Source organism: Lissotriton helveticus, chromosome 10, assembly GCF_964261635.1.
Source record: "Lissotriton helveticus chromosome 10, aLisHel1.1, whole genome shotgun sequence".
NCBI classification, from domain to species: domain Eukaryota; kingdom Metazoa; phylum Chordata; class Amphibia; order Caudata; family Salamandridae; genus Lissotriton; species Lissotriton helveticus.
The window spans coordinates 820560949-820575454 of NC_136071.1; the positions used below are offsets into that span (position 1 = coordinate 820560949).

At 45.8% G+C, this 14506-nt stretch overlaps 1 protein-coding gene across 1 annotated transcript in view; it reads right to left on the minus strand.

Moving 5' to 3' along the window:
• Positions 1-14261, minus strand: part of PDSS1 (decaprenyl diphosphate synthase subunit 1) — a 299714-nt gene extending 285453 nt beyond the window's left edge. Inside the window, exon 1 of the mRNA XM_078663430.1 lies at positions 14074-14261. Coding sequence (XP_078519556.1) covers positions 14074-14238 — 165 coding nt within the window. The 5' untranslated portion in view covers positions 14239-14261. The remainder of the gene's footprint in view (positions 1-14073) is intronic.
• Positions 14262-14506: the final 245 nt, after the last annotated feature.

The following is a 14506-nucleotide window of genomic DNA, read 5'->3' on the forward strand; positions in this document are numbered from 1 at the left end:
GGAAACAAGCTTCCGGGGACCGGTTTCTGCCATTTCAGGCGTCTTCGGCCCGGCTTGCTTGAATCCTGATGGTGCAATGAGCAAGGGACTCACATCTGAGTATACCCTTCCACGCTTAGGGTGGACAAAATAATTTACAACAAGGGGTGGTGATGGACAGAGTCTCTGAATTAAGCAGAGTACTCTCACCCAGTCAAGAGATCAGGGCTAGATCCAACACCGTTTTTTAGCTCATTGCACCATCCCAGTTTCAGAACCTGGCTGTATGCAAATTAGTCTGTCCCTGGCCCAGTGCATCATGGGAACAGGGCAGACCAGACTACAAAAGCCAATTCTTACACTGGGAAGGAAACAAGCTTCCGGGGACCGGTTTCTGCCATTTCAGGCGTCTTCGGCCCGGCTTGCTTGAATCCTGATGGTGCAATGAGCAAGGGACTCACATCTGAGTATACCCTTCCACGCTTAGGGTGGACAAAATAATTTACAACAAGGGGTGGTGATGGACAGAGTCTCTGAATTAAGCAGAGTACTCTCACCCAGTCAAGAGATCAGGGCTAGATCCAACACCGTTTTTTAGCTCATTGCACCATCCCAGTTTCAGAACCTGGCTGTATGCAGATTAGTCTGTCCCTGGCCCAGTGCATCATGGGAACAGGGCAGACCAGACTACAAAAGCCAATTCTTACACTGGGAAGGAAACAAGCTTCCGGGGACCGGTTTCTGCCATTTCAGGCGTCTTCGGCCCGGCTTGCTTGAATCCTGATGGTGCAATGAGCAAGGGACTCACATCTGAGTATACCCTTCCACGCTTAGGGTGGACAAAATAATTTACAACAAGGGGTGGTGATGGACAGAGTCTCTGAATTAAGCAGAGTACTCTCACCCAGTCAAGAGATCAGGGCTAGATCCAACACCGTTTTTTAGCTCATTGCACCATCCCAGTTTCAGAACCTGGCTGTATGCAAATTAGTCTGTCCCTGGCCCAGTGCATCATGGGAACAGGGCAGACCAGACTACAAAAGCCAATTCTTACACTGGGAAGGAAACAAGCTTCCGGGGACCGGTTTCTGCCATTTCAGGAGTCTTCGGCCCGGCTTGCTTGAATCCTGATGGTGCAATGAGCAAGGGTCCCCGGTAGCTTGTCTCCTTTCTGGTGAAGAATTGGCTTGGTAGTTTGGTCTGCCCTGTTCCCATGATGCACTGGGCCAGGGACAGACTAATTTGCATATAGCCAGGTTCTGAGCTGGGATGGGGCAGTGAGATAAATAACGGTGATGGATCAAGCCCTGATCTTTGGACTGGGTAAGAGTGGTCTGCTTAATTCAGACACTCTGTTCATCACCACCCCCTTCTCTGAATCGCAGGTCACTGGTGACACTTAACGTTTTATGTCGCAGTTGTAGTTTCTAAGCCACATACTATGGTCTTACAGTAGAGTTAAATATGTAAATTGGGGATTATCCAACTTTTATGTTTTATGGGTCAGAACACACACACTGAGCATTGGATGGCAGAGCCCCAGTGTCCCGATTCTAAAAACACATCAATACAATTCACACAAAAAATAGGGGAAACCAAGCAAAAAGAAAAGGGCCTTTTCTCATAATTAGATAATACAATTATATACCAAATGTATTTCTCCAGACTGAGATGAATCGATCTCCCTGACGCTTATTTCCACCATGAACACCCCTATGATAGATATAAATTCCATAAGTAAACTCTAAAAACACTCAAAACTAAAGTGTGCTGAATTGCTAATAAGTCAAGTGTAAAAGACAGACGTTAGCACAGGGAACTCTCTCATACATGATGCAACTTTCATAAACCCCTCTTTTATGATGAAACAGACATGCATTTTCTAAAAAAAACCATAAAAAGCACCATTTGCAAAATAATACTGAAGTGCCAAAAAGTGCTAACTAATTCTTAAATAACGAGTGGCAGCGTAGACATGCCTATCATGAACATCACTGACACAGCATCACCTAAAGAGCAAGCTGTGCTCATGCAAATAAAAAGTGTATTTTTTAAATAATTTCAATAACAAGCTGAAATCTCTTCAACACATAGAAAAGTTTTAGCGGGTTACAAGTTAGTATAAGGCTGCACAAACGTGTTGTGATTTGTACGGCTCCCATGCATATAATCTTTGGCAACATTTTGTATTCTCTGTAGTGTAGTTGCATTACTTTACTCCACATTCATAAGCAGGCCTCCGCTTAGAAAGGTTACCAAAAACTTGAAAACGGCTACTGTTCTGCTGGCTCAGTATTTCAAAATGTGACTTGATCACACAGCAAGCTTTCACAACAGTGGTAGGCCTGAGTGTGGGACCATAAGCCCTGCAAGTACCATCTCCCTGCCTTTTATGTGTGTGTTTGCTTACCTTCTTTAGTCACCATCCTCACGACAAGTGCCACCACCGTTGCACCCCTGCCCACCTGCTGTTTGTGTATTACCATGACCATCACAGGGACTCTGACTCAAACTAAATAAACATGCGTACATCCACATAGGCAGTAGTATGGTCTGCGCGGAGCTGGGGGCACTAGCCCTATACATACACCTACCCACTATGTGCATGTACGCTTGCCTACGATGAATCTGAAGGACAACAGATGCCAGGCTCCGACTGGCAACATTATTAAACAAGTATTTGCAATGCAATTGGTCTCGCATTATTTACGTTTGAGTTATTGGCATTGCTAAATATTGCAACACCAATTGCAACAAAAGTCTATAAATTGTAGGCCAAAAAAATTTGAATTTATTTTTGCAGCAATGGTGGCATGCTGTGCTTTAGATGAATATGTTTAAAAGTAAAGTGCGCCATACTGCGATTGCAGCACGAAAAGAATATCTCCCAGCCAAGAAGCTCCTTATTGCTGAGACGATCCCCTATGCAATGTTATATCCTGCACAATTGCAGATAGACATCAATGGGAACTCCAAGATATTTCACATCCCCAAAATCGGCAATGGACATTGTGAAAAACCTAAAGCGACGACATTGTGACACATCCAACCGCATTGGCAGCGATCAGGATACGTCTCACCAGTAGGGCTTGGAATGAAGGTGGGCGGCGCCGGCCTGACTCTGTTGATATCTTTCTTGTGGATGCCAGGGAGTGGCAAAGGATGGCCTAGACACTGGCCTCAGAGCTTTTGATGAGAAACTGACAACACTATGGTCCTGGTCCTGTAGTGTAGTTCCTATATTCCCAATAGGCTCTGCGCATTGGAATAATATCTTCAGTAATATAGACGTAGGACAGAGGTTAACTAGGTCTTCTACTGACGATATTAGACTTAAGTTTTTGCCAGCTAGCTCAGAGTTCACTAGAAACTTTCTCGAATAAGCGAGGAGGAGTTTAACCTCCCTGGATAGACAAGAAGGGATTTAGTTTCTGACAACCATAGAACATGACAACTTTGCTCTCCCTGATTAAGAGTGTATCTCTAGAGTCGTGTGAAAACAAAAGACAGCTATTTTACTCAGTCAATATGTGCGTACTTAGTTTCACCAGATTGCAGAGAAAAGAAGAGACGGGCGTTTTCAATAAAAGGTGTTATTTATTGATCAGTCTCTTTTCTCATACAAGAGAAATGAATTGCTACAATTGCAATAATTATAGTTAAATAAAGTGCATACAGTAAAAGCAGGATTATAAAATAATACTGTAAAAGCATAGATATGGTTTCTTAGCCATATGATACTTTAAAATGGATAAAATAGATACATACATATATACATTTGACTAATCGTACTCAACTGGTGCTTCTAACTATGCCTACCCCGGTGTACCTGACCTAAGCCTAATACATGGGAAGGAGTAAGTAAGTAGCAGTTTAAGTTAAGTTTGGTTTGCCAAGAATCTGACTCAAGAATTCTCTGTAAGGGTTTAGTCAGTTCAGTACCTGGGGATTTGAAGGCAGGAGGGCTGGTATCTCTCTCTCAGAACTCGATATCCCAGTTCACCCGCAAGGGCAAGCTGGAAGCGCCGGAAGCTGGATTTCTCGGCAGGAGAAAAGACAGCGTCTCTCTCAGCGCGTCAAAAGGGAGGGGCAGCGTCCGTGGGCTCTCATCAGCTGGGCTCTCGGCAAGTAGTCGCTGCTCCAGATTCACCACCACCGTGTCTTTGCTTAAGGCAGCGTTGGTATATTTATACCTGAAAGGTGCCGGGTTTGACGTAAGGATGGACATAAGACGTCAATAAAGATGTCATTAAGAACTGGTCGTTCTTACAGTATTACAGGAGTTCTCGGACGAAATCAAAACAATAGCAGAGGGGATTTCCCAGGTTAGCTGGAGGTTTGGATTTGTTTAAGAACTCGGTGTGCTTTCTAGGGGACTGGAGGAATAGGCTTGCTTAATGTGACAGCATGCGCTATGACAGAATTATGAAAAAGGGTTTCTGTGCCGTTTGCAGGGATATTATTGATTTATAACCAGACAAGGGCAAAGAATAGGATATTGATTCAGGTACCTAGATAAAACACACTACAGTCCTGGTTGATGATCAGGCAGATAAGATTTTATCATCATATGGGGGGATTGTTTCGATTCTTAGCCTCTTTGACTTTACTAGGCGGCGACTGGAACACAGTTGACTGACTCTCTGTCCACCTCCTGTACACCTTGGGGGGGGGGGGGGGGGGTACTGTGTCTCTATGCGCCCCACTGGGAGATCCCCAACACTGTTGGTTTTGAGTGTTTTTTTGTGTCATTTTGGGGAGGGTGTTGGGACGGCTTTGGCAGGTTGGGGGTTTGCTGAAGTGGGTGGGTGGGTTTCCGGGATTGCAACAACGAGGGACACCTAGATGGCGTTATCACGTTTTTGGGCATGATACGAGACTCTGGTTCAAGTTGGGTTCATATTTGCTTATGTTTTTCCTGATGGCACTGCGGCTAATGATTGAGATTGCATGTACTGTATTATTTGATTATGTGTTAACTCGCACTTTGACGATACGAACATACCATCACTATGGTATTAGGTGATAGGTGTACACTTTTAACATGGAACGTTTGCAGACTCAACACCCCTCAAAAGATCAGAAAGACATTTGCATATTTGGATAGACAGTGAATACAAGTCGCACTATTACAGGAGACGCACCTTACCACCAAGTTGGAGGCAGGGCTGGTACGTACGTGGGCCGTATAGAAACTAGCTTTGTCCTACTCTGCTTACACTAGAAGAGTTCTTATCCTGATTGAAAAAGGTATACCATTTATGCCCATTCACACACACACTGATAACGAGGGACGCTGTGCCATGGTTCATGGTAAGCTGGGTATGACACTGGTTACTATTGTAAACATTTATGGCTCTGCTGTGGATGAACCTCATGTGTTTCATCGCATGTTTTAATGAGCTGTGTTGTTGGCCGGAATCCCCAATAATATGGGGCAGTGATTTTAATACTCATCTGGATCCACTGCGAGACAAGTCCAGCCCCCACACCTCTTGCACACTCAGGTGGCTCACTGTATAAGAAGCGCTATTGTGGAATTTGGGTTACTAGACGTTTGGCGTAATAGACACGCTGAGGCATGCATTGGTACACATGTCACACCCGCTCACAATAGCTGGTCCCACCTAGACTATTGGCTCCTGGGTCCAAAAGCCAATGACTGGGTCACAGAGGTCGAGATCCTACCTCGCACACCATCTGATCACAACCCAGTTCGACTGGCATTCACTATTCCTACAAATCCGCGACATCCCTGGCGATTCGCGGCGGACGCTCTTCTGGACCCTATATTTGCAGACACTGTCTGTGCAGCGATAACTCAATATTTTGCTGTAAATGTTGTAACAGTTGACAGCGCGGCCACCCTGTGGGAGGCCTTCAAAGTGACTATATGTGGGTATGTATCCGCAACACAGCTGGAATCCTACAGGACGTCAGAGGCCAATTGCAAAAGTTAGAATCTTCATTGATGGACAATGAGTGGGAATATGCATCTGCACCATGTGCATCCACGTTGGCTCGCATACACAAGGCGCTTCTGGAACATGATTCGCTAGCAAAACAAGAGATCAACTACATCTCACGTAGTCATGTCGCTAGGACATATGGGGAAGGGGGTAGACAACTATCCCTTAAACTGAAGTTCAGAGCCGAGCACCATCGTATTTCAAAAATATTAGATGTTCAGGGCAAAGAGTACTACGCACCCCAGGACATAATGGACCAATTCAGGGATTGTTATAAATCTATGTACACCTCTTGTGGGAGCCTGGATGATGATGCACTGGAAAACTATCTTTCTGATATTGCCTGTGCATGGTTAGGAGATGGGCAGCGTGAATACATTAGCCAACCCATTGACGAGGCTGACGTGAGAGCCACTATTCTTTCTCCACCTAATAAATAAGCGCCAGGACCGGGCGGCCCGTCAGTGGAATTTTATAAAACATATGTGGATTTGTTGACATCTCATTTACTCGAAGTATATGCGAAGCGCACGAAACCGTTAAGCTACCACCTTCCCTTAGGCAGGCTGTGGTCGTAACGCTGCTTAAGAAAGATAAACCCCCATCCGCTTGCGATTCGTATCACCCCCTCTCTTTAATTAATATGGATGCGAAAATTCACGCAAAAAATTCTGGCTACAAGACTCCAGCCATTAATGCCCCATTTAATTTTACTGGATCAATCTGGCTTCATACCTGAAAGATCAACGTCTAACAACCTAAGAATCATTTTTGCCATGCTTCATGTGCTTGACCCAGGACTCTCTGCAGCGGCGGTCATGCTAGATGCGACAAACATTTGATTCGATCGAATGGCCATACATGTTTCGCGTTTTGAACCGCATGGGGTTTCCGTATGTCTTTCTTCGATGGGTGCAACTAGTGTATACTGAACCTTTGGCAATGGTAAAGATCGGTGGATTTACCTCCGATCCTTTTTGTATTGAACGAGGCACACGTCAGGGATGCCCGCTGTCTCTGCTCTTATACGCTATAATGCTCGAACCCTTGGCCTGCGTAATCAGGAAGCGACACAGGGGAACGGTGCTCAACTTGCGCCACCCCCCAGTTGGCATCTCTCTTTACGCCGACATGGTGTTATTTATCCATGAACCACAGCTGTACCTTGCCCAGGTGCTGCGGGAATATATCAGGTTCAGTTTATTTTCAGGACTCACCATGAAGTGGGATACATCGGTTGTAATACTTTTGACGGCAATCACCGCTCCTCCTGACTACCCATTATTGTGGTCCACAGAGCATGTCAAATATTTGGGGGTGTGAGTACACTGTGATCCCGAAGTGGTCATACGGGAGTACTACGGTAAAGCATGTGTGGATTTAGAGCATCAAGTGGACAAATGGTAGGCGCTACCCCTATCATTGGCAGATCGCATAGCCTTGATTAAAATGGTTATTCTGCCTCACTTTTTGAATCTTTTTAGTAATATTCCTATAAAATTGACGGCCCATTTTTTTTTAGAAGGTGCACACTCAACTATTAAGACTAATCTGGAGAGGCAAAATGGCTCTAGTAAGCTGGAAGATACTCACACTTTACTATGCTAGGGGAAGTTTTAATGCCCCAGATTTTTTATCTTTATTATTTATGCACCCAAGCGCAATATGCATTTCATGGGTATCACCCATACGCTTACACACCGCACGTAGCGGTGGAAGATGGAGACGTGCACCCTGTCTCACTTGCTGGAGTGCTCACACATACACATAGAGGTACACGAGAGCCGAAATCAACACTCTGGATGTTACTTTAGGGGCCCGGCATTTGATTGGGAAAATCACAAATAAACTCCCCTTGTATGCCCCAGCCCTGCCGCTAGCAAACCATGCAGAGCTCTCGGTGACTCACGAGCCGGGATCGATGAGGCTACTCAGGGACGAGGGAATGGACCATATGCGAGACAGATACCCTGATGGGCACTTCATAACAGCTGAAGACACACAACACATTGTCAACCAACCTCTTTCTTTTCAGTTCACGGTCCATCGATTGCAGCTTGCACTCAAGAAACACTATACGGACTTCCCTGCTGAACCCGCTGCCATAAAAGCACTACAGCTATTACTGATATCTCCCACCAGGCGTCAGATGATCACTAAATTATACAGGGAGGTACGAGAGGAAATGGTGAGAGACACTGACAGTAGTTTATGCGGTTGGAACAAGAGGTTTGACCCCGCCATTGACACCTATAGAGTAGGAGCAGATTTGTGCCCTTTCGGGCAAACTCACCTCTAACGGAAACCTGAGACTTATACATTTCAAATATATCTACCGGTTATACCACACTCCTCTTAAATTATACACCTATGGCCTTAGGGACGCGAGTAACTGTAAAAGATGCGGGCATTTAGATGCAGACTTCTGGCATCTTGCGTGGTATTGCACGCCAGTGGCTTATTATTGGGCCGCCATACTGGATTGCATTCAGCAAATGTCCGGGCCCCCTTGGAGCGCACACCCATAGTGTGTCTTCTTAGCTATGTTCCTGGACTGAAGGGAGTGCTCGGTAGGTTTGTCAGACTTGCACTCTTTTTGGCAAAAAGATGCATGGCGCTCACATGGGAGAGTAAACTAACCCCACGGCTCAAACACTGGATCCGCGACATGATCTACTGTAAAGACAATTTTGAACTATATGCTGAAGAACTCCCCACATATTATAAACAAACAAGGGAACCCATGTGGTAGGTAAGGACCTTGGGTATCAGTTTTTTGTCAGAAACAATGGTACATAAAAAAAACAATATACAGGTGTAATAAATATAGTCTAGAATCAGCGCTATATTTAAGATGTCTAGCCGCACAATTATTTTAATGAGTCAAAGAATTTAAGGCAAATGAAAGCAAAGTAAGTGAAGTGGGACACAATCCTGCGTCCTACACAGACATAAAACAGTTACATTTAGACACAAACATTTCAGGCAAGACAAGATTAACTTTTCACCAATACTAATACCTAAGACAAGCTTATGGAACAAACAGTAAGTGCACTTCTTTAACACATTGGTCTAATGTGCATACTTTTGTTTGAAGAAGTCGACGACGTTTCAATCCTTTTTAAAAAAAATACTAGGATCATCATCAGGACTGGTATAATAATAGCCTGAATTTTTACACTGCCTTGGTACGGTGGTTATGGATATCCCAGAAGGAAATTCAGGTGGTGCTGGATTGCGGCAAATTGCAGTTCTTCAGTGACCACCAGGGGGATATTCCATAGAGTTTCTTGAGTTTAGAGTGTTTGAGGGCGCTAGCCTGAGATCGTTAGGTCCTAAACTGGGCAAAATTACCAATGACAGCCCGGTGGCAGTAGATATCCGATCCGACACTCGATGGCTGGATGATCGTCGAATCGGATATCTATTGCCACCGGGCTGTCATTGGTAATTTCACCCACCCAGCAAACGTGTCCCTTACATGGTGCAGTAAAAGATTGGTCCATACACATGAAAAGTTGCCTCTTTGGAAAAGGTGAGTGTGGCTTCTATCATTATGGCAATCATTAAGCGCCTGGATACCCTTTGGGTGACCTGCCCGCTATACAAGTGCACCTTACATTACATTACACTATCCTTCAGGATATTATGGAACTGTTGCCAGTCCTGGAGTTACGCGATATAAACTAATGAATCCAGGCTCTTGAGGTCTTCATTTGCTACCACTTAAGAAATTATATTAGCTCACCTGAAAACAAAGATTTTCATATATAAAGTTCAGGACAGGTGGCAGTGTCCCTAATGACTGTTAGAAATGGAATTTCTGGTTGGCTAAGGCTTGCGCCAAAGCCAGGCAGAAACCACCATTCTAGTCAGGGCAAGAGAGTCACACGCCAAGATAACCCCTGCTCACCCCCTTGGGAGCTTGGCACGAGCAGACAGGCTTATCCCGGAGACGATGTGTAAAGCATTTGCGCACGCACACAACAGCAACAACATCCTAGGCACACTACAAAAGGAACTCCACACAAGGTTATATAAAAATAACTTTTGTATTATCAAAAACACCTCAGATAGTATCACACAATATACATTGTGCCAACTGGCACGGGCAATATTCACACGGGATTATTTACATAGGACAGTGCCACGTGGGCCACTGTCAGGAACAAGCACTTGTTAGAACTAGTACTTAGAACAGTTGCAGCACAAACTGACAATTGTAGAACACCACCAGTAACCACTGGTAAATGTAGGTACACACTACGCAATACTAATAACCATAGGCCTAGATCACGCATGGACACATAACCTCTCTAGTATAAACTATACTAGGCAAAGCAAACTTCTAAGCATGAGCACATTTAGAAGTATAACACAAGCATAAAGGCAAAGCACATTACGTAGAAATCACATCTAGGCCTAAACAGTATAAATACAGTAGGCAATCTCTCACTAGTCTAAACACATTAGACTCTGCCTCCTAAGAATAAATCACATTTAGGGGCATCAAGCACAGAGTGAAATATCATCTCACTAGCATACACCTCCATAATCATAAAACACAGTTTAGAGGTATAAAACACAGGGTGCGCAAAACATACTAAATGCATTACATTGCCTAGCACCACATCACTCTAGCACATAAATCAAATTTAGGCAATTATCATCACATACATAGTGGAAAATCACATTGCGCAAAAATCACATTAGGGCCTTGCGCCCTATCCACATACTAGCCCCCTTGGCCAACTGGCCATCCAAGAAGGGGCTCAAAGGCCTTGTGTCCATAATGTCAGTGCGCGCTGCCATTGCAGCGCCAGTCAGGGGTGCGCCACCGGCGCAAACCTAAACGTGGCAGCTGCCCACTACTTGCTGGGCAGCTGGGGACAATCACAAGGGGCCTACACGCTGCAGCTGGCACTAAGTGCTGCGCAGCTGTAGAAGGCCTGGCACCTCTGTGCCACTTCTGTCCCTCTCAGCGACTCTCTCTCCCTTGGCGCCTAAACGGTGCAACTGCCCACTAATTGCTGGGCAGCTGGGAATCAGCAAAACTGCGACAGGGCCCTCACTGGCCCTAGGACACAGACTGCGCGCGTGGGAGCCTTCTGGGCTCTGGTAAGACAAATAGGGGCTTGGGAGCACAAAACTGCGACAGGGGCCCTCACTGGCCCTAGGACAAAGACTGCCACACGTGGGAGCCTTCTAGGCCCTAAACAAATACAGTGCATTTTGGTTGGAGCCATCTAGGCCCTAAAAATCACCATTGTGCACCTCAAGCACTGCAGAGTGCGGGCGACACACAGGGCTCTGAATAAAACAAAGGCCCCCAAATCAGCGTTGGAGCCCGCAGGTTCTAATTACACAAATGCCCTGCACTCGGTGGAGCCCGACAGGCTCTCTGCATAGCACAATTAATAAAAATGCTCCACACATAGGAGTCCTGCTCGGGAGACTCAGCTCAACAAATGCCCCCCTGAGCCTCTTGTGGGCTCTGAGTAAATTGCCCCAAACTAACGTTGGAGCGGCCCGCTGCCTTCCGGGGCAGCTCAAGGAATCTGCCCCGGCCCCCACGGGGCCTTTAAAGATCAATGCTGCCAATGTGCCCTGACGCCCCCTCGGACTACCATGGCCCCGGGAGGTTCCCCCTGGCCCGACAACACTCACCGGCCTCCTTCAGACTCGGGACAGGTGCCAGGATCCTCTCCAGTTCACCGGGGATCCCGGCAGTGCAGCGGAAGAGCGCCCACCCCTCGAGGCACTCTTGAACATCACGGCTGGCGCCTGCAGGGCTCTCCCTCGCCATGGGAGCCCCGCACAGGCAGGCACCATTCTCCCCCAGCCAGCTTCTTCTTCCGCCCGCATTCTTCTTCCTGCTTCCGTCCCGCTGGCCCCGCCCACAACCAGGCGGGCCGCGGTTCGCGGCGGGAAGAGGGGTAGGCTCCCTCCTAGCGGACAATAAACATAGCAGCGGGGTAGCACCCGTGCTAAATTAAACAGGCACACGGGCAAAGTCGCGGGGTGGGCACCCGTGCACCACGCAGGCACACATTTTCCATAATGCAGGGTGGGCACCTGAGGTATACGACGCGAATTTCCCTCGCTGGGGATTCCCTCTTCTCAGCAGTCAGCTCAGCGCTGCCAAGCCCCCACATTCCTCCAGGGTTATCTTAAAATACAGCGCCCCCAAGCCACTTTAGGCTCTAATAAACTTGGCCAAAAAAAAGCAACACTGGCACAAATGGTCCCAGCAGCACCTGGGGCATTAAGGAAAGCAAAAAGGGATCCACAAAGTCCTCCATGTATCCAGGGGCAGGGCAGGGCCCAGGGAGGCAAGCCTTCCCCTGTGCCCCAGCAGCAGCACGCCCCTGGTTGTTTCAAGTTAGGAAAAACAAGAACATCTTCAGGATGTCACAGCACCCTTTTTATGCAGCAAAGTCCTTTGTCTGCAAGGTGCAGGCAATGTGAGAACCAGCTACAACTGATTATGGGGAACTCCCTTTCACTGGCCAGGCTAGGGACATCAGAAGCACCACAGGGGGTGGAGCCAGCATTGTGGAGGGAAGGGCCAGCCCTATTCAGGTCCCAGGTGTACCCCTCCCTCACATCAGCATGCTAATCTCTCCATTCACCACTGGGGCAGACTCATCCTGACTCCTGGAGCCAGGCTCACCAGCCAGCTCCAGCCAATCACACGCCAGACAGAAATTACACAAACATGCCAACTTCTAGAAGTGGCACTTCCACACTAGACACAATCATGCCGCATACATCATTGCGCAGCATTCAATCTCACGAGTTCGCACATAACAAACGTGACCCTGCACTCCCCACACATCAGGAACTACCATGGTCACACATATTCCCCATGCATTCCTATGGGAGGGCAGGTCACTCGCCACACATACACAGAGAACTCATGCACTTTACACTGTACCACAGTGAAAAAGTGCGCAGAGGCCTAAAATCACCAACACCAGGTTACAGAAACAGGCTAGGAAAAAACAAAAAGTTTCGGGGTGAACCTGTCAAAAGGGCCAGGTCCAACAATGACCATAAGTGAGGAGGTTTTCATATCCACCCTGGATATCTGGTAAGCTGCATTTGGGCGGCTCCTTGTACTGTCCCCTTCAGGACTCTGAGATAGCATTATATATTATACTTTATAAAAACATTCATAAGATCACGATTAGAACTGCGTTTTCATGTTAACTCAATCCAAAATGGCCTAACCGGGTTGCTTGCACAGTTACAGTTTTGCATATCAAATCCAGTCTTCACATTTATTTTTGTCGCAAGCAAAAAAAAAAAAAGACACTGCAGCTAGTAATTTTTTACATTTATTTAAATAGACAATGAGCTCTTAGTTGTTATAGGTTTGGATAAATGTGGATTGGTAAATGGGTTACTGCTTTTAACAAAGAGATCCTTTCGTTACTTGCAGTTCCATAATTGTAATCCTTCTAATATATCACATTGAGCTATGAAGGACTGTCTTATGTAACACCTCCTACACATTGATTTACACACGTGATTTATTTCCAAGCACTCCGAGGCAGCATTATATAATGTACTTTATAAAAATCTACATTAGATCACGATTACAACTGCGTTTTCATATTTACCTCAATCTAAAAGGGCCTAACTGGGTTGCTTGCACTGTTATAGTTTTGCATATCAAAGTTAGTCTTCACTTAATTGCTAGCTTCAGCCAAAACATCTCTAATTATCAGACTAAAACAAATTAACGTCCACAAAAATACATTCCACGTTAAATAAACTGGTTATTAAGACCCGTTTCACTATATGGTCTTCAATGAGTGCATTTACTTTATTGAAAAAAGCACGATTTAGAAAATTACATGTAGACCTATGTATCTTTTTTAATAAACTCTTAAGCCATAGCTTATCCAATCGCCATTGACCCCTATATTCAGGGAACAGACTGTAATACAGTTCAAATCATAATTTGGACGCGGTTATTAAAACCACTTGCCTTCTCAGACTCAGAAAGAGATAGCCCATGACACTGGAGAGACTAGCAGTCTTAGCACTATGTGGCCCCATAAGAACCTTCCCCAGTACTGAATGACCTTCCGTCACTTATTCCTCATTCTTTCCTCACCTCTAAAGGGCGACGTCCGAGAACAGGACAGCACGCTGAGATCCATATGGACACGTGCCTACGGTGGAAAACCTTGCCCCTGACAGATTCCAAGGAGCCAATAGACGTGAAAGTCCTCTCGAGCACAGGAACTCTGCAACCACACCGCTGCCATATCCAAGCCATCTTCAGCCTGCACAGAACAGTGGACATGGAAATAGAAGAAGAACACACCAGTCTGGTGGCCTAACAAACCTTGTTATTATTGCATTCGCCATCTTAGAAGGTCTGATTATCACTGCCTTTCGATGAATAAATGTGTTGATCTTTAGTCATTCAAATAAAACATACGTATTGTTATCCGTTTTCAGAAAGGTACATAACTATAGTTGTAACCTTTAAAATATCTAGTTAGACTGTCTTTCTGATACTAAAGAGAATAATATTAAGAAAC